The sequence below is a fragment of the Sturnira hondurensis genome, unplaced genomic scaffold (assembly GCF_014824575.4).
Source record: "Sturnira hondurensis isolate 20B ecotype Veracruz unplaced genomic scaffold, ASM1482457v3 Scaffold0004474, whole genome shotgun sequence".
NCBI classification, from domain to species: domain Eukaryota; kingdom Metazoa; phylum Chordata; class Mammalia; order Chiroptera; family Phyllostomidae; genus Sturnira; species Sturnira hondurensis.
The window spans coordinates 8,939,520-8,965,645 of NW_028077105.1; the positions used below are offsets into that span (position 1 = coordinate 8,939,520).

Here is a 26,126-nt window from a genome sequence, read left to right on the forward strand (position 1 = left end):
TGCAGGGCCTAGTCAGGGCAGGGCAGGGCTAAGCGTGACTCGCATCCTAAACTCCCCTCCCTGGGGTGCCTCTAAGACACCAGTGCACCTTGGAAATTTTAGCAGAGGGGCTCTTTGGGTAAGAAAGTGGATATAAATACATTATGTTGCCAGGACTCCAGTTCCCACAAATCAGGACATTTTGCTACTGTCCTAATAATTTGGGTTCCTGAGAAAATCATTTGTAATTAATTCTCTGTCCAAGTTGAAACAGTGTCTGTGGTCACAGAGAGGTGTTTTTGAATGCTCGTGCATCTACATTTAACTTAGTCCACGCAAATAGTTCAGCCTCGTGAGCAATAACCAAATGCTTAATGAAATGAACTGGTACAGCAGAGAACATATCATAGCCCTCAAACAACACAGTGTAAGTGCTGACAAAACAAGTTGCTTTGCTTTCGGCTTTTCTCTCTGCAGTTAACTTCTCAATGGAAAGACTGATTAAAACACTAGAAAAAACAAGAGGCTAAAATATTGCAACTTTGGCAATAGGTCCCTCTTGCTAAAGAAGGAACTCTGTTATGTGAGTCCTATTGGAAAACATTATGAAACAGAATAAATTTTGTCAGCAAAAGCAAAAACAACGCTTTCTTTTCTTATGCTGATAAACATTCTTATTCTTTTATTTTAACCAGCACTTAACCATAACTATTGTCCACGGAAAGAATTCTGCCCCCCTGAAATCTGATTCCGTGACATGTTTCTCCCAGGCTGCTATTTGGAAATTTTTTTCCTAAGGGTAAGCTTAAAATTGAATTTTCTTATTCTAAAACTGTTTTGCAACTCAATACAAACAGCTTCCCTACTCAATTTATTCAGATATTCAGGAGCTGAAGTAATCATGGTGAGTCAAAGCAATTTCAGGGAAGACAACATATCACCCATCATTCCCTCCCACATTTATTTTCTATGTGGCAGGCCATGCAGTTCCCAAGACACTGCCATCCCTCTCTCTCCCCACCCCAGCCCCCATCATCTCTCTCTGCAACCAACACTTTTTTATGCTAAGTATACCTTTATTACCTTGTCTAAGACTCCAATACATTTTCCCCAATTTATTTCATCTCTTATCTCCCCAAAATACAGGATGCCCTTTATTCCTACACCTAAGACAATATTTGCCACATTGATCAGTATTTGTTAATGGCAAAATATAGCCAAGGTTGAGGACTGCTCACTGGCTATATAAACCAATAAAATATACTCATAGTATCAAATCATTTGGTAGTTGAACTAAGACTGTATCCCAGCTGTATTTCTTATGTCCTGTCTTTTCGGTAATGCATTTGCTTAGTAGTGATTAATGTGTGGGTTGCTCTACTGCAGCTAATTCAACACAAAGGTTTATCTTGTTCTAAGACAAATCGCTGCAACACAAAAAATCGTAAGAAGGAAGAGCACAGTGTTTTTCACCTGCTGATAAAAAGAACAAATGTAGAGCTAAGAAAGAAAAGCAAAATGAAATCATTCCTATAATTTTTTCTTCCAAAAAAATCAAAGAGGCCTTTTTTCCTTAACATAATTTTGAAGAACTTTCACCAATAGTACTTCCATAAGGTAATTTGTCCTGAAAAAATTAGTGGATAACTGTTGTAAGTGGGACGCCAGGTTTAAAAATATTTGAAATGCTCCTGAGAAGGTGGCTGCTGTCACTTCGGGTACAATAAACATCTACCCCCAATTATGCTGCACGGATCAGGTGCTGGAATGTGTCTGTATAGTAACATTTACACACACACACGCGCGTTACATTCCGTGGGCCAAAACAACACAGTTCCCAATCTCATTACTTGTAAGCAATATACTTTCAACTTACACATGGGCATAAGGCCTAATTATTTATAAGAAAGGGCTATTTGTTTTTCTCCTCATCACTGAAAATTGGAAACAAATGCAGTATGACTTATTTTTTAGCTTATCATTCACCATATCATTGATACATAATGAAAGACCTTCACAAAAATAACTAGTATAAATTATTATACTTATAAATTATTGTTTCAGTGAAGGGACTTGATTTCCCTTTAACAGTTTTGCTAAAATAATGTGTGCATGTGATGTTATGTTTAGAAATTCTTACATTTCTACAAGTGTTTCTATTCATGCTTTGGCATATATTAATCTAAACCCTAGGTAACTGCATTTTTATTGACTAAAAAGAGTCAAATATTGGCAATTTCACATAGCTCAACCTAATAGTAGGCTTAGCTTTAAGAGGCATTTATCTGTTGAATAAGAAAATAAATAATTCTTATTATTGAATGAAGCTAAAGAACAAATTTTCTAACTTGTAATCTTGCCAGGGTTGCCATTCTCCTTTGCAAATGGGGATCATAGGATTTTTACTACCCACAATTAGGATTTAAATTGCATGTCTTATGTGATTCCCAGGCAGCAGAATCCAGCAAAGCCATTCATTTTCGTACTTCCAATGAAAATATTTGGCTGTAGGTGGTCTGCCAAAGTGCAAAACAGTACACACACTCAGGCTAGAATGGTGTGCAGTAGATTTTCTTCAGTTTTCATTTCATAGCAGGTAACGTAGTAAAGCAGCTCCTGATACCATTTTAAGTTTCCTTATAAAGTGTAATCATAACCATTCTACTCCTGGGTTACTTGACTCAAGGACTTTTGATGATAGCTCTAGTGTTTTAAGAGTTTCCTTAAGGATCAGAGGCTTATCTTAATAGCCTCGAGATCCTTTGTTGTACGTTCAAGTATACTTCTGCAATAAGGCACTAAGTACATTATCTTTCCTGAGTGAGACTGATTAACTGACACCCTCAAAATTTCCTGAGCAGAGATGGTGGGTGGCACTTAATTATCCTCACAGTGTCACACAGCCCATATGAGCAATGGTAAACACACATTTAGGGATGTTAGATTGGACCTAAGGGGGTCAGTTTACACAGGTAAATGGTTATGTAGTTTGCCATTAAGAATTGAACTGGACATGGGCCAGAGATTAATTTTGAGTATGTACCATTTTGTGACCACAGACAAGTTAGTTAGCCTCAGCCTGTAAAATGAGAATGATTGGTTTCAAGCATCTTCAAAATTTTGATGGTGATCACATGGAATAATGTAGGACAAGTGATCTGTAACTGATGAACCATCATACCCAAAATGGTTATTGCCAATATCATTGGTAACAACGACAAGTTAGTTTACTAATCCTCTTTATTACCATTAGATTTGCATCTTAACTGAAAGGCTTAGTCTCTACTTTGGTAATGGGGAAAAATAAAGAAGCAACATCAAATCTAGCATGGCCTACCATTCCATCCCGGGATGTTTGCTTAGGATTTCAGACTTGATTTTAAAAGCTGCGGATGAGTTGCTGTACTCTCAAATGTTTCTTATAAAATCCAACATGTTTATAGTTCTTTTTCATCTTCCCATATACAACAAATACCATTTCTGCTTCACAATTTTGAAATCTCAGTATGCTTTAGATTTGATAGCCTCAAAACTGAATTTAAAATTCCTAGATCACAGACCTTGAGCGTAGACTTTCTCTACAACAAGTTGCAGTGAGTATAAGAAGTGGAACTTCATTTACCCAAATCTTTATTTTTACTTTTGTTCCCGTCCCTACAATATTCACATGGAAGAAGAGCGTTTTTAGATGTGTAAGCTATAGACTCCATGCATTAAATCCTACATCATTTTTGCAGGTGTCCTCAGAGAATAGTGGTTTTAGTGTTGACCCAAGGGGAGCATGTGAACACAGTGATCTTCATACAAAAATCAACCAGCCTAAAAAACAAAAACTGAAATTATTCAGATCAAAATGGACATAATATTGAAGAAATGTCCAAGATACTAACAGATTAGGAAATAAGAGCATAGGAGGCTATCTTTTCTGATAATGAGACAGATGATGTTAATTTACTTCAGATAGAAATTAATAATGGGGGGGGGAGCTCGGAAGATGGCAGCAGAGTAGCACAAAGGATTTTGCTTCCCTCCACGCGCCAGAGAAAAACCAGGCTGATCTGCAGAGGAGCGCAGCTGATAGTCAACAGGGACCCAGCACATAGGGAGGTAGGACTCCAGAAACTATAGCAGACACTGAATGACCAGACGGTGAGGACAAGAGACAACTGTGGGTCAACAAGGTCTGAGGAAACAGCGCAGAGGCTGCAGGCCCTCCCCAGGCCTGTGCCAGGGTCCCAGCCGGTCCACCTTGGTCTCTGGGAGCCCAGGGCTGGCAGCAACAACCTTGGAAGAGAGCAAGTCATCAGCACCCTCCCTACCCTACCCAGCCAAGCGCAGATTGAAAAAACGCCAGGAGAAATCAGTTTGCCTATAGTGTCTGAGAGAGGAGTGGGCATTAGGAAGCAAACCAGAGAGCTCTGATAACCCATGGAATCAGTCTATGGTTGCCGGCTTGGGAGAATCCAGATTCACCCGTACGTGTTCACTCCTCGTTGCACTGGGCCTGAGCTGTCTGCCTCGGACTCTGGGAGCCACAGGCTGCCGGCAAGGCCCCTGGGAGAGAGCCAGTCATCAGCTCCCTCCCTACCCGGCTGGGCACAGATTGAAAAACTCCAGGAGAGATTGGTTTGCTTGGAGTGGCAGAGAGAGGAGTGGGCACTAGGAAGCACACCAGAGAGCTTTGATCACCCATGGAATCAGGCTGTGGTTGCCAGCTTGGGAGAACTGAAAGTCGCTCTGTGCCTTCTGCCATAGCACTGGGAAAGGGCCAAGCCCAAGCCTGAGATACCAGGGAAGCCTTGCAGGAGCACGCACACCAACACCCCAAGCCCTGACTGTGAATCCTGGAAAAAATCTGCTCTCAGTGGGGCGCTGGAGAGCAGCGCCAGTCTGGATCTTGGGAGGGCATTGGTGAGACCGGCTGAGTTCACTGAGAAGGGAGGAAGGTCACACTAATAGCCCTTCAGGCAGATGCAGCTAGTGTGACCAGAAGAAAAGGTTTGACCAGCTGGAAACCAGCAAGAGGTGTTTTTTTTGTGTGTGTGTTTTTTTTGTTTTTGTTGTTTGTTTGTTTTTAAATAATCTTTTATTCCTTTAACTTTATTATTCTTTTATCTTTCAATACTTTTACCCTATCTCCTCTTTCTTGTTTTATTCCTTCTTCCTTTCTTTCCAAACCTACCACTTTTTCCTCCCATCTGCTGCCCTTTTTTTCCCTTTTTTCCTCTTTTTCTTTCTTTTTGCTCCTCTTCCCCACAAGTGAAGCAAAAGACTTGGAAAGGTGAAAAGACCAGAGTTGGACTCAAAGAGGAGGCATCCCAACAGTAGAAACAGAGAGACAAAATTCACTTTGCTATAACAGAAAAACTACAAGTTACCACATATTTGTATTTTTTCATTATTTTGTCATTATTCTTACATCTTTTATTTTAATAGTATCTCTGTATTCCTTCTCTTTCTGTATAGTCTTCCTTTCCTTGGCTGGATATATTGTATCACTTGACAGGTTTCCTTTTCCCTCAATCACTAGTTTCCCTGTCCTCTCAATCCCTGTCCCCCCTGATCACTGGTTATCAGGAAGTTCAAAGAGCTCACAATGAGCTACCAGAAACTACAAGGGAGCTACAATGAACTCACTGCAAACTATATGAACATGAAAAAGGAAATAGAAACTATCAGTAAGGGACAAGAGGAAATGAAGAATACAATTTCCAAACTGAAGAACACAGTAGAAGGTATCAAAAGTACAATCGATGAAGCAGAAAACTGGATCAGTGAGGTGGAGGACAAAGTAGAAAAAAACTCACAGAAAGAGCAATAAAATGAAAAGAGGCTCTGAAAGAATGAAGAGGGATTAAGAGAAATGCAAGACAATATGAAACGTAATAATATCCGAATAATAGGGATAACAGAAGGAGAAGAACAAGGGATAGAAAACCTATTTAAAAAAATAATGGCCCTGGCTGGTGTAGCTCAGTGGATTGAACATGGGCCTGTGAACCACACAATCGTGGTTTGATTACCAGTCAGGGCGCATGCCTGTGTTGCAGGCCAGTTCCCAGCGGGAGACTCATGGGAGGCAACCATACATTGATATTTCTCTCCTTCTCTCCTTCCCTTCCCCTCTAAAGATAAATAAATAAAATCTTAAAAAAATAATGACGGAAAATTTCCCTAATTTGATGAGAGAAAAGTCACACAAATCCAGGAATCACAGAGTCCCCATCAAGAGGAACCCAAAGAGGCCCACTTCAAGACACATCATCATTAAGATGCCAAATTCCAAGATAAAGAGAGAATATTAAAGGCAGCAAGGGAAAAAAGGGAAGTAACATACAAGGGAGCCCCAATAAGGCTGGCAACTGACTTCTCAAAGGAAACACTCCAAGCAAGAAGTGAATGGCAAGAAATATTCCAAGTAATGAGATCCAGAGGCCTGAAACCAAGGCTATGTTACCCAGCAAGGCTCTCAATCAAGATAGAAAGTCAAATAAAGAGCTTCCAAGACAAAAGAAGTCTAAAAGAATAGGCCTCCACCAAACCAGCTCTGCAAGAGTTGCTAAAAGGACTGCTTTAAGGAAAGGAAGAAAAAGAGAGAGAGAGAAGAACACAGGTACAAAAATGGCAATGAATAAGTACCTACCAATAACATTAAATGTAAATGGATTAAATGCTCCAATCAAAAGATATAGAATAGCTGAATGGATAAGAAAGAATGACCCACACATATGCTGCCTTCAAGAGACCCACCTCAGGACAAAAGACCATCACAGACTAAAAGTGAAGGGCTGAAAACAAATTTTCCAAGCAAATGGACAGGAAAAAAAATCCAGGGTAATAATACTCATATCAGACAAAATATACTTCAAAAAAAGGGCCATAGAGACCCAGAAGGTCACTTCATAATACTCAAGGGAAGAATCCACCAAGAAGACATTAACATCATAAATATATATGCACCCAACACAGGAGCACCCAAATATATACAGAAAATCTTAGAGGATTTCAAGAAAGATATTGAGAGTAACACAATTACAGTAGGGTATTTTAATACCCCACTGTCAAAAATGGACAGACTTTCCAAACAAAATATCAACAAAGATATTGTGGCATTGAACAATGCCCTAGATGAAATGGACTTAACTGATATATAGAGGACCCTTCATCCCAAAGAAGCTAAATACACATTCTTTTCAAATGCACACGGAACATTTTCAAAGATAGACCACATGATAGGGCACAAAACGAGCCTCAACAAATTCAAGAAAATTGAAATCATACCAAGCATTTCTTCTGACCACAAGGGACTGAAACTGGAAATCAACCCCAAAGGAAAAAAACCCCAAACACTCAAAATCATGGAGATTGAATGGCATGCTATTAAACAACGAATGGGTCAAAAATGAAATTAGGGAAGAAATCAAAAAGGTTCTGGAAACAAATGAAAATGAACTCACAACCACCCAAAACTTATGGGACATAGAAAAGGCAGTCCTGAGAGGGAAGTTCATAGCAATACAGGCCTACCTAAAGAAGATAGAAACATTTCAAACAAATAAACTAACCCTACGCCTCCAAGAACTCAAAGAACAAAAACAACGACAGCCCAGAGCAAGTAGAAGGAAGGAAATAACCAAGATCAGAGTAGAATTAAATGACATAGAGACTAAAAGCACAATTCTAAGGATCAATGAATCTAGGAGCTGGTTTTTTGAAAAGATAAACAAAATAGACAAGCCTTTAAGTAGGCTCTTCAAGAAAAGGAGAGGACCCTAATAAACACAATCAGAAATGAAAGAGGAGAGATTACAACTGATACCACAGAAATAGAAGGGATTGTAAGAAATTACTATGAAGAACTGTATGCCAAGAAATTTGAAAACCTAGGTGAAATGGATAAATTTCTAGAAAAATATAATCTTCCAAAACTCAATGAAGTAGAAGTAGAAAGCCTGAACAGACCAATAACAGCAGATGAAATTGAAGCAGTAACCAAAAAACTCCCGTCACACAAAAGCCCTGGACCAGATGGTTTCACAGGAGAATTCTACAAAGCTTTTAAGGAAGAGCTAACCCCTATTCTTCACAGACTATTCAAAAAAATCCAAAAGGAGGGAAAACTCCCAAACTCTTTTTATGAAGTCAGCATCATCCTAATTCCAAAACCAGATAGAGACACAACAAAGAAAGAAAGCCTCAGGCCAATATCGCTGATGAACATAGACGCTAAAATCTTCAATAAAATATTGGCAAATCGCATCCAACAGCACATTATAAAGATCATACACCATGACCAAGTGGCATTCATCCCAGGGATGCAAGGATGGTTCAATGTTCGTAAATTAGTAAATGTAATACACCACATAAACAAAAGCAAAAACAAAAATCACGTGATCATATCAATAGACTCGGAAAAAGCATTTGATGAGATACAACACCCATTTATGATAAAAACACTCAGCAAAGTGGGAAGAGAGGGAGCATTCCTCAATATAATAAAGGCCATATATGAGAGACCTACAGCCAACATCATACTCAATGGGCAAAAACTAAAAGCTTTTCCACTAAGATCAGGAACAAGACAAGGTTATCCACTTTCACCACTTCTATTCAATATAGTATTGGAAGTTTTAGCCACAGTGATAAGACAAGAAAAGGAAATAAAAGGCATCCAAATCGGAAAGGAGGAAACAAAACTGACATTGTTTGCAGATGACATGATTGTATATATGGAAAAATCCTATAGACTCTACCCCAAAACTGCTCAACCTAATAAATGAATTTGGCAAAACAGCGGGATACAAAGTATTGACTTTGTATTCAAAAATCAAAGGCATTTTTATATACTATGAATGAATCAGCAGAAGCAGAAATCAAGAAAAAATCCCATTCGATATAGCAAAAACAAAAATAAAATATCTGGGAATAAATCTAACCCAGGAGGTAAAAGACCTGTATGAAGAAAACTACACAACACTGAAGAAAGAAATCAAGGAGGACACAAACAAATGGAAACATATACCATGTTCATGGATTGGAAGAATTAACATCATCAAAATGTCCATACTACCTAAAGCAATTTACACATTCAATGCAATACCTATTAAAGTACCAATGGCATATTTCACAGACATAGAACAAACATTTCAAAAATTTATATGGAACCATAAAATACCCCAAATAGCAGCTGCAATTTTGAGAAAGAAGAACAAAGTAGGAGGGATCACAATACCTGACATCAAACTGTATTACAAGGCCACTGTAATCAAAACAGCCTGGTACTGGAATGAAAACAAGCACATGGACCAATGGAACAGAACAGAGAGCCCAGAGTTAAACCTAACTCTCTACAGTCAATTAATATTTGACAAAGGGGGCAATGACATAAAATGGAGTAAAAATAGCCTCTTCAACAAATGGTGCTGGGAGAACTGGACAGCTACATGCAAAAAAATGAAACTTGAACACCAACTTATACCATACACCAAAATGAATTCAAGGTGGATAAAAGACTTGAATATAAGCCGTGAAACCATTAAAGTCCTAGAAGAGAACATTGGCAGGAAAATCTCAGATATTTCACGCAGCAACATTTTTACTGATATGTCCCCTAGAGCAAGGAATATAAAGGAAAGAATAAACAAATGGGGTCTCATCAAAATAAAAAGATTCTGCACAGCTAAAAAAAATAGTATTAAGATAAAAAGAGAACCAACTGTTTGGGAAAACATATTTGCCAATGATACCTCAGACAAAGGTTTAATCTCCAAAATATACAAAGAACTTACTCGACTCAACTCTAAGAAGATAAGCAACCCAATTAAAAAATGGGCAAAGGACTTGAACAGACACTTCTCCAAGGAGGACATACAGAAGATCCATATGAAAAGATGCTCAATATCGATAGCTATCAGAGAGATGCAAATTAAAAACACAATGAGATACCACTTTACACCAGTCAGAATGGCCATCATAAACAAAGCAACAAACAACAAATGTTGGAGACGCTGTGGGGAAAAGAGGACCCTAGTTCACTGTTGGTGGGATTGCAGACTAGTACAACCACTATGGAAAACAGTATGGGATTTTCTCAGAAAACTAAAATTGGACTTGGCTTTTGACCCATCAATTCCACTGCTGGGATTATATCCTAAGAACCCTAAAACACCAATCCAAAAGAACCTATGCACCCCAATGTTCATAGCAGCACAATTTACAATAGCCAAGAGTTGGAAGCAACCTAGATGCCCATCAGTAAATGAATGGATCAAAAAACTATGGTACATTTACACAATGGAATTCTATGCAGCAGAAAGAAAGAAGGAGCTACTACCCTTTGCAACAGCATGGATGGATCTAGAAAGCATTATGCTGAGTGAAATAAGCCAGGTGTTGAAGGACAAATACCACATGATCTCACCTTTAACAGGAATCTAAACAGCAAAACAAACAAGCAAGCAAAATATGACCAAAGAGACTGAAATTCAGAACAGGCTGACAGTGACCAGAAGGGAGAGGGGAGAGAATTTCAGGGGAAAAGGGGAAGGATTCACAGAAACTAGTATAAAGGACACATGGAGAACAACTGGGGGGGGGATGGAAATGGGAGGTGGGAAGCATGGGAGGGTGGGCTGGGATGGGAGTGGGGAACTGAAAACTTATTTGAACAATAATTAAATAAAAAAATTAATTTTAAAAAACACAGTCAGCAAAAAAAGAAATTAATAATAACAGTAGCAACTTGAAAAAATAAGCATAAAAAATTTTAAAAACAAATTTTTAAACTTTTGATGGAACAAAAATCATAATTATCTGGTCTTTTCCTTAACTATTTTTGATAAAATTAAAATTACTGTATCTCTGCCAAATGTAATATTTGATATAATTATCCAAAGTTTAGAGAAATAAATGTCTTAAAAGTCATTTGAAACCTAGTTTCTATAACCTCTTTTATAACATGCATAAAATAGGTAACTATGTTTGAAAATATAATTGCCAATTTTAAAGGCTTCAGAAAAAGATGACTGTATTTGGAAATTTGCATCTGGCTTTTGGTGGGACATTAAAGCTTGTAGTCAGAAACTATACCATGTATATGATGCTTGAGAAGTTCCGGAGTTTTAAATGCGCTTACACAGCACAATAAGGGTCCTATTGCTTAATTGTAAGACCCACTGTTACAGACTGAATGCATTTGTTGCCAGAAATTCATTTATTGAAACCCTAATCACAATGTGATGGTGTTTGGACATGGGACCTGTGACGGGCGATAAATGCACGAGGGGGGGTCCTCATCATGGGATTAGTGCCCTTATAAGAAGAGACACTTTTTCTTTCTTTTTATTCTGACACTACTATAGATTTCCTCATTTCCGCCCCCTCTGCCTGCCTCCAGCCAGCCCCCACACCCCCTTCCCTCTGGCATCTCCACACTGTTGCCTGTGTCTATAGGTTATGCATATATAGAAGAACATGCATATATATGTTCTTTGGCTAATCCCTTCACCTTCTTTAGGGTTGGTGAAAAGTTTCTCTTTCTGCCTTCTGTACCATTGAGGAAACAGGACCCAACCATACTGTCACCCTGATCTTGACTTTCCTATCTCCTGCACTGTGAGAAAAAAAAGTTTGCTGTTCAAGTCAGTCTATGGTATTTTTGTTATAACAGCTCAAACTGACTATGACATGCGCAGATTCAATGGATTATTTCCTTAAGGGGCTCCTGGTGGGGAAGCTTATGTTACCTAATTTGTCACTGGCCTTCTTAATATGGGGCCACCCCTGAAACACCCACAGACTAGAACTCATTCCATAACTATGCCTGGAAGGAAGTTATATTCAATAGCTAGTGCCATATTATATGCAAATTAAAATTTTAAAAACTTTCCTAAAACTCTCTTTAAATAGTTCCTAGTAGATCTCCTATAATGTAATTCTTATTAAAATCAAACCAGATATGTGTTTTGAGTATTCTTCTCTGATTAAAACTTGTACTATCTTTCTTATGTGCTTAAAATATGTGTTCAGTATTCAACCAAGTAACAATTTAGAGGAGTAACTTGTCTTTGGAGCTTAGAAACTAAAAATAAAAAGTGTTTTAAAAACTTATGCATATAAATTAATATTATAATTCTGAGAAAAATTGGTCAGCAGACTTCTGTTGCTGTTAGTTTTTTGGGATTTGACACCGAAAAGAAACTAAGTTTTGGAGAAGCTATTAAAAGAACAGCTGAAAAGGCCACTGGTTGTCTACACTGGGGAATAAAAGAAACAGGGCCTCTCTTCTTTTGGGTTGTTCTCATTGTGGTTATTCTTGTTGTGTTCACTACAATCCCATTTCATGTCAGTTAAGTGACAGCACTAAATAAAAACAATCACATACAAGACACACAGGGTAATAGCTAAAGCATACATGTATAAAGTAAGCTAAAATAGAATGATAAAAAATAATGTAAAATGCCTTAAATTGTAGCTACCACAAAGTGGATAAAATCACAAGCAAAAATTATTTAACAAGTGAAACCAGATTGAGAAAAGTTTGAAGATAAAAAAATCTGACAAGTGTATAACATAATTGAAGCCCATCTAATACTACAATCAAAAAGTATATCTGTATATCCATACCTGTTTCTATCTATCTACCTACCTACATGTGACAATATGAAAGAAATATAAATTATTTACCAGAATAAAATTTTGGAAAGAAAAAAATATAATAAATATAAATGTAGAAAAGGTAACACTCTGAAAACCAGAAACTAAATACCATTAGAAAGATAAAATACATGAAAGTAGATGTTAAGAAAATGAGAAACTAAAAATTTTAAAATCTCTATTATAGAAAAAATAATTTACCCATCAAAAAGAAACAAATGCATATGATTTTTTCTTGAAACATTAAAGAGTTAAACCCTACAAGTTGATCAGAGGCAAGCACAGCCTGAGCTCACGATGCCCATTGGATTTTCCAGAAACCCCCAAGCACAGCAGAAAGCTGTTGTCCTTGAGACTTCCTGGTGCTCGGATTCAAGCACAGCTGTGGAACACTGGGCAAGTTATTTGACCTCTTTGCACAACCTTTTCCTCAAGTGTAGAATGAGACGAGTATTAGTACATATGTGTTTATATTTGTAAACTCTTGAAGTAGCGCCTGCTACAAAACAGGCGTGAGGGAAATGATAGCTATGATGGCTACTATCTTCCTGACCCCAGGGTAACCCATATCAGCTCTTGAGACTCTCTCATCTGTTGCTTCTGGCCCTTTTAACTTCAGCAAGCTTGGGGCTTTTTGTTTGTTTTGCTTATTCTTTCAGTCCTGTTTATCCACCCCTGTCTCCTCTGGGGTTGACCTCACAAAGCATGCTGGCAGGGCTCTGCCATTTCCTGTGCCCCAACCTCAATTCTGATGAAGCCAGTTCGGTCATCCTCAATTGAGAGGTGGGCTAATGCCAATGCTAGCCATTGAACTAGAGAATTTGCTATCATGTTGTATAGGTTACAAGGACGCATTGCCATGAATGACCTAATTTAATCTTCATTATGGTCATGTAAACTGGCCTGAGCATGTATTGATTACTTTACTCATCTGTCCAAGCCCCACGGTGGCAGACCATACTTCAATGTCCTACAAGACAGCAAGCTGCACCTCTGTGCCTTCTACACCACTTTGCACTACTGTACCCAGCTCAACAGAAGCTTACCCTTCTGCTCCATTTCAGCAGATTGGGTAGATCCAATTCCACAACACTGAGAAAACTAGGTCTTACCTATTAGTGCTATCTCCTTAAGATTCCATTCTCCTCTGGTTTCTCTGCCCTGCACAATCCTTCAGCAATACTATATTAATTTAATAAGGATTTACTGATACTTCTTAGGAACAACATTGTTGGGGGCAGTCTATAAACTGATCAACAGAAAAGAATAGAATCTTCTTAATTTGATCTTTATTTTATTATAAAGGTGTATTTTTTAAAAGATTTTATTCATTTATTTTTAGACGGGGGGAGGGAGAAAGCAAGGGGGAGAAACACCAATGCGTGGTTGCCTCTTACATGCCTCCTGCTGGGAACCTGGCCTGCAATGCAGACACGTGCCCTAACTGGGAATCGAACCAGTGGCCCCTTGTTTTACAGGCTGGCATTCAATCCACTGAGACACACCAGCCACGGCTATAAAAGTGTGTTTTCAAATATAAATAGTTTAAATGAATCACGGATTTTATGTGTGTATATTCCAAAATACATCCAGTGCTCTGTGCATTTCAACTGGAGTTGACACATTCTGTTTTTTGAAAAATGTCATGTAAACCTCATTGTAATGAGGCACTTTCATGCTGTTGTTCCTGGAACTAACTGGCCTCATGTTGGTCAATGCAAGAATTATTTATAGAGAAAGAGCGTCTAAAACCCCAGATAATTATTCCCATCAATCTCTATTCAAAACGGATACAAATTAGTGATACCCTGCTGCTTCTCTGTAAAAGAGCAACTCCAGGGGTAATTGAGAAAGACTAGTTCCTCATTTCCATTCCCACATTTTCACATAAACTCACACATGCAATCATGCTATATACCCTTAACAATATTACATTAAAGAAGGATCTCAGAAGTATTTCTCAATAATGTGTTGTGTTTATTTCCTCATTTGCCAGTATTTGCAATTCTAAGGATCACCAACCATAATAGGAGGTGACAAAAAGAGGATGAAAAAAAATGTTCTGTATGTATATATAAAAGTTCTGTCACATAGGAAATCAAAACAATACCAAAGCTCTATGTAAAATTTACCAAAAAGAGGTGTATTTAAGAATTAATGATGGTTTCTCCAGGGAATTTTATGTAAGTCTGCCATGTTTGAGAGGCAGAATCAAAGTTGAATCTAAATTCCATTTGAGTGGTAGTCAGGGAGCACGGGAGGGATTGTGGTCAGAAGGAGAGGAAATCATATGTAAATAACTTAAAAGTCTCTGTATGAGGAAACTGAACAAAAATTACTATGGCAACCATGAGTACTTAGTTAGCAGTCTAGTGACAACCCAAAGAAATTAGAAAGAATAATCCCAGTTACAGAAAGGGGAGACTCTCATATAACAGAAAAAGCATGTATCACAATTTTAATTCTAGGGCTCTGAAAGCAGTACCACCAAAACAGCCCATCCTTGTTAATATTATTAACATGATTGTCCTCTCCTAGCCACTTCTTCATAATGTAGATAACTTAGTTAAGGCTCACAGTTTATTTATTCAACTAACCCGCCCCCCAGAGATTCAGTTCACCAAAGCCAATCACGTTTTTTTGACAGAAAAATGTTAGTCTCTTTCTTCATTTGAAAGTAGTTGGAATGACTGATATTCTCTCTAAAAAACTGATGCGCTGTTCTTCCCCAAAGTTTGGGAAGACTGGAAATATCTGAACAATAAGCTGGGGATAGAGAAATGAAAATCACTCTGAGTACTCTATAAAAGTATACACACAGCTTCCTGTGCCCTTCCTGAATCTACTAAATTTAAAGCCCTGGTCCTAAAAAGAGCTATCTTTCAAATGCCCTCTGTGGTTTCTCAGTAAAGCTAACTTTGGGAAGACCCATAGCTGCAGCGCAGTTCTCAGTGGTGCCCCCAAGTGACGGTTCTTATTAGCAGCTCTCAATAGAGTCTGGGCAACTGCTTTCCGCAGAGGCAGCAATTGGGCTGCTAGGAGCCCTGGGCAGAGTTGGCTCCCAGCAGCAGTGATGGAGAGGTATGACTATGTAGGTGTTCCCATCAAAGCTTTATTCCTTTGCCTGACCTCAGAGTGATGGAGGCCCCTTGCGGTCAGTTGTTTCACACCCTGTGATTTCTGTTTGAGGGCTCAGCATCATTCTCTACAAGCAAGGCAAAGAGGGGTCCTTGCTGAGCCTTCTCTTGGCTATAATGGTACAAAACTGTCTTTCTCAAGTGAACCCCTTTGAAAGCTTCAGGTCAAAGCCTCCTTCTGTTCACAGGCTGGATAACAACATAGTGGTCATACTATTATCCTGTAAAGTCTCCCATTACCCCTCCTTTGCCAGGCAGGTCCTGAGACTTGATCATAGCTCAGGGTGAACCTCTCTTTTTCCTTTGAGTGCAACTCCAGAATGCTGGACTGGGGGATTAATTTTTCTGGGGAGTAGTCCAACTTAGTTCTCTTATTCCTTTTGGGTTTATTCTTGTGTATGGTATAAGTTAGTAATCGAGTTTCATTTTTTGCATGTATCTGTCCAATTTTTCCAATATTATTTTATATCTGATAAGGAGTTAATCTCCAAGACATATGAGGAACTTACACAACTCAACACCAGGAAGACAAATAATCCAATTTAAACATGGGCAAAAGATCTAAATAGATAGTTCTCTACAGAGGACATACAGATGGCCAAAAGACATATGAAAGAATGCTCAATTCACTAAAATTTGGAGAAATGTGAATTAAAACCACAATGAGATATCACTTCACACCTTCCAGAATGGCAACCATCAGTAAGTCAACAAACAACAAGTGCTGATGAGGATGTGGAGAAAAAGGAACCCAGTGGCACTGTTGGTGGGAATGCAGACCAGCAGCCACTTGGAAAACAGTATGGAGTTTCCTCAGAAAAGTTAAAAGTGAAACTGTTTTTTTGACCCAGTGATCTCACTTCAGGGAATATAGCCTAAGAATCACAGAACACCAATTTGAAAGAACATATGCACCTCTATGTTCATAGCAGCATTATTTAGAAACAACCCAAGTACCCATCAATAGATGAGCAGATAAAAAAGCTGTGGTACATTAACACAATGGAATACTACATGGCCATATTAAAAAAGAACTCTTATGTTTTGCGACAGCATAGATGGACCTGGAAATTATGCTAAGTGAAATAAGCCAATCAGAGAAAGACAATATCATATGATCTCAATTATATGGGGAATCTAATGAACAAAATAGAAACAGAAGCATGGACACATGGAACAGACTGACAGCTACCAAAGGGGAAGGTGGAGGGTGGGACTAGATGAAAGGTGAAGGGATTAGCCAAAGAACACACATGTATCACCCATAGGCACAGACAAAAGCGTACAGATGGCCAGGTGGAAGGGGGAGTGGAGGCTGGGAAGAGGGGGCAAAGGGATGGGGAATGGAGACATCTGCAATAATGTCAGCAATAAAAATAAAGAAAAAATAACTATAAACCTATACTTTTATACCCAATAAGAGAAAGAACTCATGGACAACAATATGATGATTGCAGGGGAAGGGGGTGGGTGGAGGTGGCAGACAGTATGGGGGATAAATGGTAATGAAAAAATATAATAAAACTGTTAAAAATGAAAAAAGTTTCTTCAATAATGTAGGTGAATTCTGTTACATGCTTAGTTTAACCCATTGAACACTGGAGATGAATTTTCATATTGGCCTTGATGCTTTAGAGATACTATGAATTGTTTCTGGTTTCCTTGTGTTCTGAGAAGTCATCTTCTAAATGCTGCTCTTTTAGCTCACATGCAGGAGATTACTCATTTCTGTATACACTTCTGTTGAGGCATCTATACTATCACTTTGCATTTACTGGTTTATGTGTTTCTCTTACGTGGCTGTTACTTCTATGAAAGGTTTTGAACATAGCATGTAACAATTACATTTCAAGTGATATCCAGAAGTGCATTATTTTAAAGCTAAAGGTTAATGATAGTAAGATTAATTTTACATCCACTTGCCTGGGAAATATTGGAGACGGGCCTCCAAAAATTTTAGAATCAGCCCACATATTATATTTTAGATGATATACAAAATTATATTACTTTAGAAGGAAATATAACATAGGACGTTTGTATATTAGACTAATTCATGTATGAAAAGAACTCAGTCTCAGAGAGATTAGGTAACCTGTGCAAGATTGTGCAGGTTAGAGCCAGGGCCAGACCCCAGTCTTCCATTCTTAGGGATATTCTTCTCTATCATGGTATCTCAGAATTAGGACTATTTCTACTTACACTAGATTCAGCATCTCTATATTTCCTCTAAAATAGTTTTGAGTTTAGCAATTACCAACTATTTACAATCAACTTCCAATCTTCACTAAAGTATGAAAGAACCGTGGACTTGGGAGTCAAGGGAACCAGGCACTCAGCTCAGTGTTGTTCCCAGCTCATTGGGTACCTGGGCGAGCACCACGTACCCTCCCTGGACCCACTTATTCACAAAGTAACATGTTGTACAGTGTCAGTCATGTAGAATGAGGCAGACAGCCCAGGAGAGGTCAGAATTTAATTCTCTCTTTTAAATACTGTCATTTTGCTTCAAATATTTTCAGTTAATTTTTGTTTATAACCTCATTTACCTTCCTATGAGAAAAAATAGATATAAAAACATGTCACAAGAAAAGCTAAATAACTTATTCTTAAGAGTCACTGTTGACGAATATTTTTGGTGACTTTGAAAGAGTGAAAACAATATAGCCGGTTAAATAAACAGACAACATGTCTGTTTTTTCCATGTTGACAGGCTGCTATGGTCTAAAAGGATGGAGAACCACTATCAACATAGAAGCAATGATTTGGGGATATTGGGGATATGCATGTAACTTGTATGTTACATGTCTATCATATATTATTTTACATTATTCAACCAACTTCTGAATTGGACCTTTAGAAGGTAGAGGAAAGCCTTATAAAATTATATAATTATTGGTCCTGAGTAAACACTAGATCCAGAGGGAAAGTAATAAAAATTCAACTCAAATATATTCTGTCTGCACTCCATCCCTACTCCCTTATCCTCAGGCCAATCTGGCCAGGATTCAGTGTCTCCAGGCACTGTGGGCCGAACAGCTGTTTGCTGCACTGCATTTGACTCCCTGTCATTTGGCAGATTGAGATCTCTGCTGAGAGCACCATTTGGAATCTTTTTCTCCAAAAGTGATATTTCTGAACATGCAATTTGAAATACAGTGATGCACTGATATACATTCATAGAATAATAGTGTCAAAAGACAGTGTGATAGGTTTATGTCAAAAATCTAAATTTCTCCTGGAAGTGTTTAAGGAGATAACCTTGAATTGGCCAAGCTGGGCACGATGGAATATGAGTATGGGCTTTCTGAAAAATGTGAATGTAAAAATGATGCTTCAGGTATACAGATCGTTGAGAAGAGAATATCAGATATGAATAAAAAGAGAGCTGTACATAAGCAGGTAGGACAAAAGGAGCTAGGTCACATACACTGAGGGAGAGGGATTCAGGGTCCAAGAGTCACTTAGCTAAGGTTTGGGTATTTGAAAGGAAATTAATAATAATAATAACAACTACATCATAGTTATTATTATTTCAGCAACAACAACCCAGATTGTTAATGCTTACAGACCTCTTGGTGTATATGTCAGCCCTGCTGCAATGCTTTAAATATAATAATCCATTTATTCTTCTGCCAAATTATATGGAGTAAGAACTAATATTATTGTTTCTCACTTATAGGAGGCAACCTGCTGCACAGAGTGGCTCAAAATAAAGTGGCTGGTAACAGGAAATACATGGTGTTGATCTTGTCATAAAGCCATGAATCTGAAATTCTTAACCCCAGGATAAAAGATGCTACAGAGAAGTAGAAACCTTTTGAATTAAGCATCCATTCAATAGGTAATAAGCACAGCCTGACCATCCCTGGTGGTCTCCTGGTTAGGATTCAGCGCACAGCCAGACCAAAGTAAAGATGCCTCATATGTGGTGATAGCAAAAAATCGAATTCCCTTTCATTTAGATCCTTGGTGTAAATTTTATTTCTTTCCAAATTCACCCTTTTGTCCCCACTTTCAGAGGAGTGTAGACAAAGAACTAAGACTTCCTTTAGGGTCTCAATGCTTCTTCAATCATTAGCCATCCTCCTTGTCAGAAAAGTCTCTTTATATGTGAAATTAATCATTGATTTCACAACTTAAACCCATTTCCTCTTCTACAGTCTTTATTGGAGATGGGAGACATACTAGATGAAGGCAGTGAAAATTGTAATCACCTTGGGTTTTTTCTTTTTATTTAATAACTCATTTAAATGTTCTTCTGTGAAATGCTATCTTAAAATCTCCCTGACATCAATTACTGTTGTATCCAAGTCTTTCTGACAAGCCTATTTGTCCATCTTAAACGTACTTGTAGTGAGTTTTTTTTTATCTTACCTCTCCATTCTCTAAAGGGTGTATCTTGGAATAAAATGAGGTGCAGATGACCTCATCGTCTTTGGCATATGATGGTGGTCCAGTGCGGGGGTAAATATTGTAGAGGGTTAGGCACTCGGTGTCTGTCACGGCATGATATTGCCAGGGCTTGTATTCAACATCGTCCAGTGAGCGTTCCAGGATCCAGTTTCCAGGCCGAGGAGAGTTCGCTGCTTTCACAATCACATATGCAATCTGGAACACCTGGGTAAGAGGGACAACGGCAATGTATAACTTTGAACCCCAAAGCATTCTCATGATTTTATATCAAGTGTAAGGCTTAATGCTACAATGGATATTATTTCAGATTTTATTCCATAACCCTTTATCTTCTCTGAGATGATTTTACTGTTATGTGTTCATATTTAATAACTTGCAAAGATGGGATGTTTCATTTTGACAGCTATGTCTTCGAAAGAAATAGGTAAAGATTGGATTTTAACCCTCTAACAACTCACTGACATCATTTCACCCAATTTTTAAAGTTCCATTATAATTATGATCACCTAAAGCATCCATCACATATTAATTTACTCATCTTACTGCACTAGAGAGTATAAAGTATGAGTAAGAAATTCCATGTGTGAACAATAGTGCTTGAGAGTTTAGAAGATATGCTTACTTATATTACCTAATTCTCTGCAAAGTGCCACTTAGAGGTAGTTAATGTGATGCAGCAAAACCAACACAGAACTTTGGAGGCACAGTCCTGTATTCAAACTGTGGTTTTAGCATTTATGGGACCTCGGGCACATTAATTTTGCTTTTCTAACTCTTAGCTTCCTTACCTACAAATTAGGGTCAATAATAAGTATACTACTGAGAGGGAATTTGGGCTAACTGAGATAATGTGTACGAAGTGCCTGGCAGAGGACTTGGCAGTAAATAATAAATGTCACTCCCTCTAAATCCCCAAATAGAAGATAATGGAGAAGAAATTCTAGTAGAATTGACAACTGATGGAAACTGGAACATATTAAATGAAGGCTATCTGTACCTTCTGTACAATAGAAAGTGTGTAAACACAAAGGAGAGGGATAGAGGAAGGCATCAGAGTGACAACAGCGGGAAATGTGTCACTCCATTTTCAAATCAACATAAAATTTGAAAATGAAAAAAAATATCTGGATGTGTTGTGATAATGCATATGTGTGGCTTTGCCAATGCAGTATGAAAGTCAAAAAGTCAGTGTACATATTAACATTTATCTGCAATAGTTTAGGTGGAAAGATACATACAAACTAATTTAACGTACAGTCCCATTACTTGTGGGATGGTAATACATTGCAATAATGAGACATAAAAATATACTAGTAACAAAGCAACATGACACGTTTATGCTCTGAGATGGGGAGTGGGGAGCTTAGCAGGGCTAAGCTCTGGCGGAGCGCAGCCGCTGGAAGGGTACAACGGGAGGGCAGACCCAGTAAACAGTGTCACTAAGGGGTCTGCTGGGCCGAAAAGATAATCCTGAAAGAGATGCTCTAGAAATAAGCTTTATCAGTTTTATAGTTTTGACACGGGACTTTAATGAAGACATAAGCAATATTTATGGTGAACTCTAAGAGACTGCATTTAGAAATATGAAATGTTGGTACAGAAGGGGCAATACACATGGCTTCGATGCAGGTCCTTTGAAATGGTCCGAGGTCTTGTGAGACCTTTGCTAGAAGGCCAGCACACTTATGCACCATTAGGGAAAAACCACGAGCTAGCAAATGATTGAAAGTAGGGCTGAAAGCTGCTTTTTAGGAACAGCTGTGGATAAATTGTGGTTAACATACTGAAATACTTCTGTACTTGTTGGCGAATTGCTGTGGCCCAAAACTCCCAAACGTCTTCCCGCCCCTGAGACCATCTGGTTAACCACAGCAGAGCAAAGAAAAGCCAAGACATCTATTCCAATTGGTCTGGACCTTGTTCTGTTTGCTGAATATCACTCTGTGTGGGAAATACCATGCATCTGTACATGAGGTATACGGAGAAGTAAAACTGCAGACAGGCACACATACCTGTGTTTGTGCATATAAATATTTAAATACGCTTAGACCTTTTGGGCAAAGATATACATGGCATCTTAAGTTTGTTACCTAGGGGGGTTTAGAATAAGGAATCAAAGAGAGAAGGAGAAGAGCTTTTACTTTTTATCCCATATTGTGCCATATTCATTTATTAACATAAATGTCTTAGTTCTTAAAATTTCCTTTTAAAATACAGGAAAAATGAAAGCAAATGAGTACTGAGAAAGGGATAAAAATAGGAGTAACATGGACTCTGTCAACCACTATCTAATATATTTGCTATTTCTTCATTTTTAAGGTGTTTTTCATGAGGAATTATTTTTGGCACTCTGTATTCTACAACTCATTCACCTGACATTTTTATAAAGAAATGCATTGAAGAATATACCTATTGATTAATGTGACAGAACACAGAGAGGTAGTTGTCTCCATTAGGAATATAAAACCCCCTTGTCCTAATTTCTGGTAATCCTAAAGTATTCACAAAACATTATTAAAATGATAAAGAGTACAAATAACTAAATTCTGAGCTGCTGAAGGTCAAAGACGCTATAATTCTTATTCTAATTCATTTGAAATAGCGGGCATTCAATATCTATTAGACTAGTTGAATAACTAAAATCATCACAATATGCTTCCTTATAATTTCTATTTGCATAACACTGTTTATTTTCTTCTGTCTGAGTTTGACTCCCTTTCAACACTAGCCTATTTTGTCACTTGTAGGAACTAAGATGTATATAGTGTCCATCCCACCATGTTTCTGTGAGCTCAGAAAATTACTTAAACTCTTTCATCCTTTGTTTTCCGATGTTTCATTGACAAAGTCAAACTGTGGAAAAGATAAAGAGATAATAAATACAAACACAGCATGTTCTCTGGAAAAAAGAATCTATAATTATTTCAAATTAGCATCTTTCCTTTCCTTCTAGAAAAAAATGTACAGACATTAAAAATAGAAAACAAAAAGAGAAATAGCAAAGCACAATTAGAGAGCACAGGTACCCAATAAGAAAAATAAAGGTACACTGGAGATATGGCTAAAGAATTTTGTTCAGAAAGCAGCTCAACAAGCAAATATGAGAAGAGGCCAGATTCTCTTGGAGCTACAGTGTGGATATATGACTTAGGAGTTTCTGTGTTGGCTCTGGAATAATAGATGAAGTCCATGAAATAAAGTTATAGCTAAAACCCCACAGACTCTTCCTATAATTCAACATAATGGTCAGCATTAACTGACACAGAGAACCAGTGATTGCCTTAGAGAATATTAGAAGAGCCCCATTTCGAAACAGTATCCCTCTCATTTATTTTCTATGGATTCTTTCACATTCCATGCAAAGTTAATTAAATTAGTTGGCACATAGTATTTTGAATAAACTTTTAAAAGTGTGGTAGACAGCATTACTGAAAATCACAATGAATAGAAGTATTCTTTAAAGGCGTCAGAGAATAGCTGTGAAAAGTTATACAGTGGTTTTCTTAGTACTCCAATTTTAATGAGCCTAATGGAATAATTCTCTTCATGTACCTACACTACTTTCATTAACTATGACTTCTTTTTTTGTCAGCATAAAGGCTTTTCAAAATCAGGAGTTATAAAACCTAATTTCCGGATGACTAAAACCCTAATTTGTATGGCGGGCAACAGGAAAACAAATACCTTGTTATGAGGATTACAAAAAGGCTATGATGGCTCTGTTTGATGAATCTTGGATATCAATACATAATCTACAAATTTTCCTCTGTTGGAAGGCACTTTTTTACAATCCTGGTACATGGGTTAAAAAAAGTCCAAAATAACTTTTGAAACGCTACCAAGTGTTGGACACTTTATATATAACAAAGTGAATTTTCTATGTCATATTCCATTTTTATGTCAGCTAACAAACTGTCACATAATTACTTCACTGTTGCAGAACTAAATTAGGTGCTCCTGCTGTCCTAAACAATGTTTTAAGACTTAATCTCTTTTAGGGTGGAATTGGAGAAGTGAGTCTTTCTAAGAAATCCTTCAGTCCCAAAGTAGCAAGTAACATATAATGACCATCATATACAGTGATGCTTTCCAGTCTTTTCTACACCACAGCTGAGATACAATATTGATACAGCACTGGGATAGAAAGAGGAGCCACCACAGACTACAGTGAGTATCCTAGAGGTTTTGATCAGTCTGGATGCTATCCAGGGGCTGAATCTCTTAGCTCGCCTACCATCATTTGGTTCTGACATCTGGAACCAATTTCTAGCACACGCATTTCTGGGTCCAGATTTTGTTTTTTAAATATTCTGTGCTGTGACTCCAAGGAACCCACTCTATCCTAGTTTCTTTGTCTTCGAAGAACCACAGATCTAGAAAATGCTACCGAACAATATGTGTTTTGGAGATTTCACTGAGGCTTTTGAGCCACACATTTAAGAGGGACAGGACAAAGTGTGGCTCCTTAATGATGTAACAAAGCCATGGGACCTGTTTCCTACGGGCTGATCCCCAAGAAAGCCAAGGAAATATTAATGAAGGTCATTCTCTATGGAAGGTGATACTTCATCTTTTTCATAAGGCTTGAATTCTCTCTTCTGTTTCTTTTTTCCTAACCTCTCAAGAGAACAGTATGTTGCCATTGATTCTCCCTATTGTTGAGCTTTGCCTTGTTCCTCCACGTGGCTAGTGGCTGCAAATTTTCTATAGCAAGTGCACATAACAAAACTGATTATGTTCTGAAAGAGGTTTTGCAACATTTCTGCACTTGCTCTTGCCCATAATTTGAATTCTAACATTTCCATGTGCTGTGATGCCATCTCTAACATACTTTGAAAACTCATCTCTATTATAAGTTTAAATAGTTTGCTTATCAAGTTCTCACATTTATTCATATAGTTATATTGTTTTTCAGAAAGTAATGCATTTTACAATATCAGAACCAGAAAGGATCTTAGAAATCATGAGTTTCAAGCTTAGTACCAATTGGAATAATCTGGGAAGCTTTATAGAAATGTGAACATGTCTCCGTGTTTGAGTTCATGGATGCAATTCACATTATCTGTTCTTTCACCTGAGACTTGAAAAGAGAAAATATGAAGAAGTAAAATGGAAACCAATAACAACAAAGAGAAGAGGATGAGGAGAACTCAGCGTTTTTCTAGAAGGTCCATGGGAATTGGTTAATGAGGAAGAGCAGAGGTCATGGACGAAAGTACACAAAGTAGCTGTCACCTGGGCAGTGCGAGGGTGGGGGACATCTGGTAGAACCTCAGAGCAGCAGGTCAGACAGCAGCAAGGGTGAGTAATGGGGCTGAATGCAGGGAATTTATTGAAAGTCCTGAACAATAGAGGATCCAATCAAAGACCCATTCCCACCAAACTACCGGTCACCAAGTTCTTATTTCCCAGCAAACCTTTCTGAGCAATTGCAAAAATGACAGGCTCATTAAAATAGTCCTAAAAATTCTTTGAAGAGATCATTATACAGATTTTGACAGACTATTGCTGGACCTGAGTTTAAGTCACGCTCCAAAATAAGAAGTGTTTAATAATAATCTAAACTTTAAAAATTGACTTGGAAATACATCCAATTATTACTTCCTGAGTGCATTTTATGGCTCCTTGTAAGTTTACACTTACTTCAAAACACAATAATGTCATGGGAAATCTCAAAAGACAATTTCTTGGCTCACCTGTACTTTCTTCCAGACAAGTTCATTTACAATAATTGTAGATACTGAAAAGACTTGTATTTGCCATTCAGGTAGAATGGGCAGTCCACTTATTCCCCCCACCCCTCCCCAAGTATCTACTGCAATTGTTGAATGTGAACTTAATGAGTGGCAGGTAAGCAAATGAGATATTTCACCTCAGGGTAAGGGGTTCCCATATTGCCAAAGGAACAGTAACACTCTGCCCTCATTTAAAACAGATTTTTTA

General features: G+C 37.9%; 1 protein-coding gene across 3 annotated transcripts in view; it reads right to left on the reverse strand.

Moving 5' to 3' along the window:
- LAMA2 (laminin subunit alpha 2) overlaps positions 1 to 26,126 on the reverse strand; it is a 531,387-nt gene that overhangs the window by 344,236 nt on the left and 161,025 nt on the right. For all 3 annotated transcript variants that reach the window (XM_037045779.1, XM_037045780.1, XM_037045778.1), the window contains exon 4: positions 20,145 to 20,387. In XM_037045779.1, the coding sequence (XP_036901674.1) occupies positions 20,145 to 20,387 (243 nt within the window). The remainder of the gene's footprint in view (positions 1 to 20,144; positions 20,388 to 26,126) is intronic.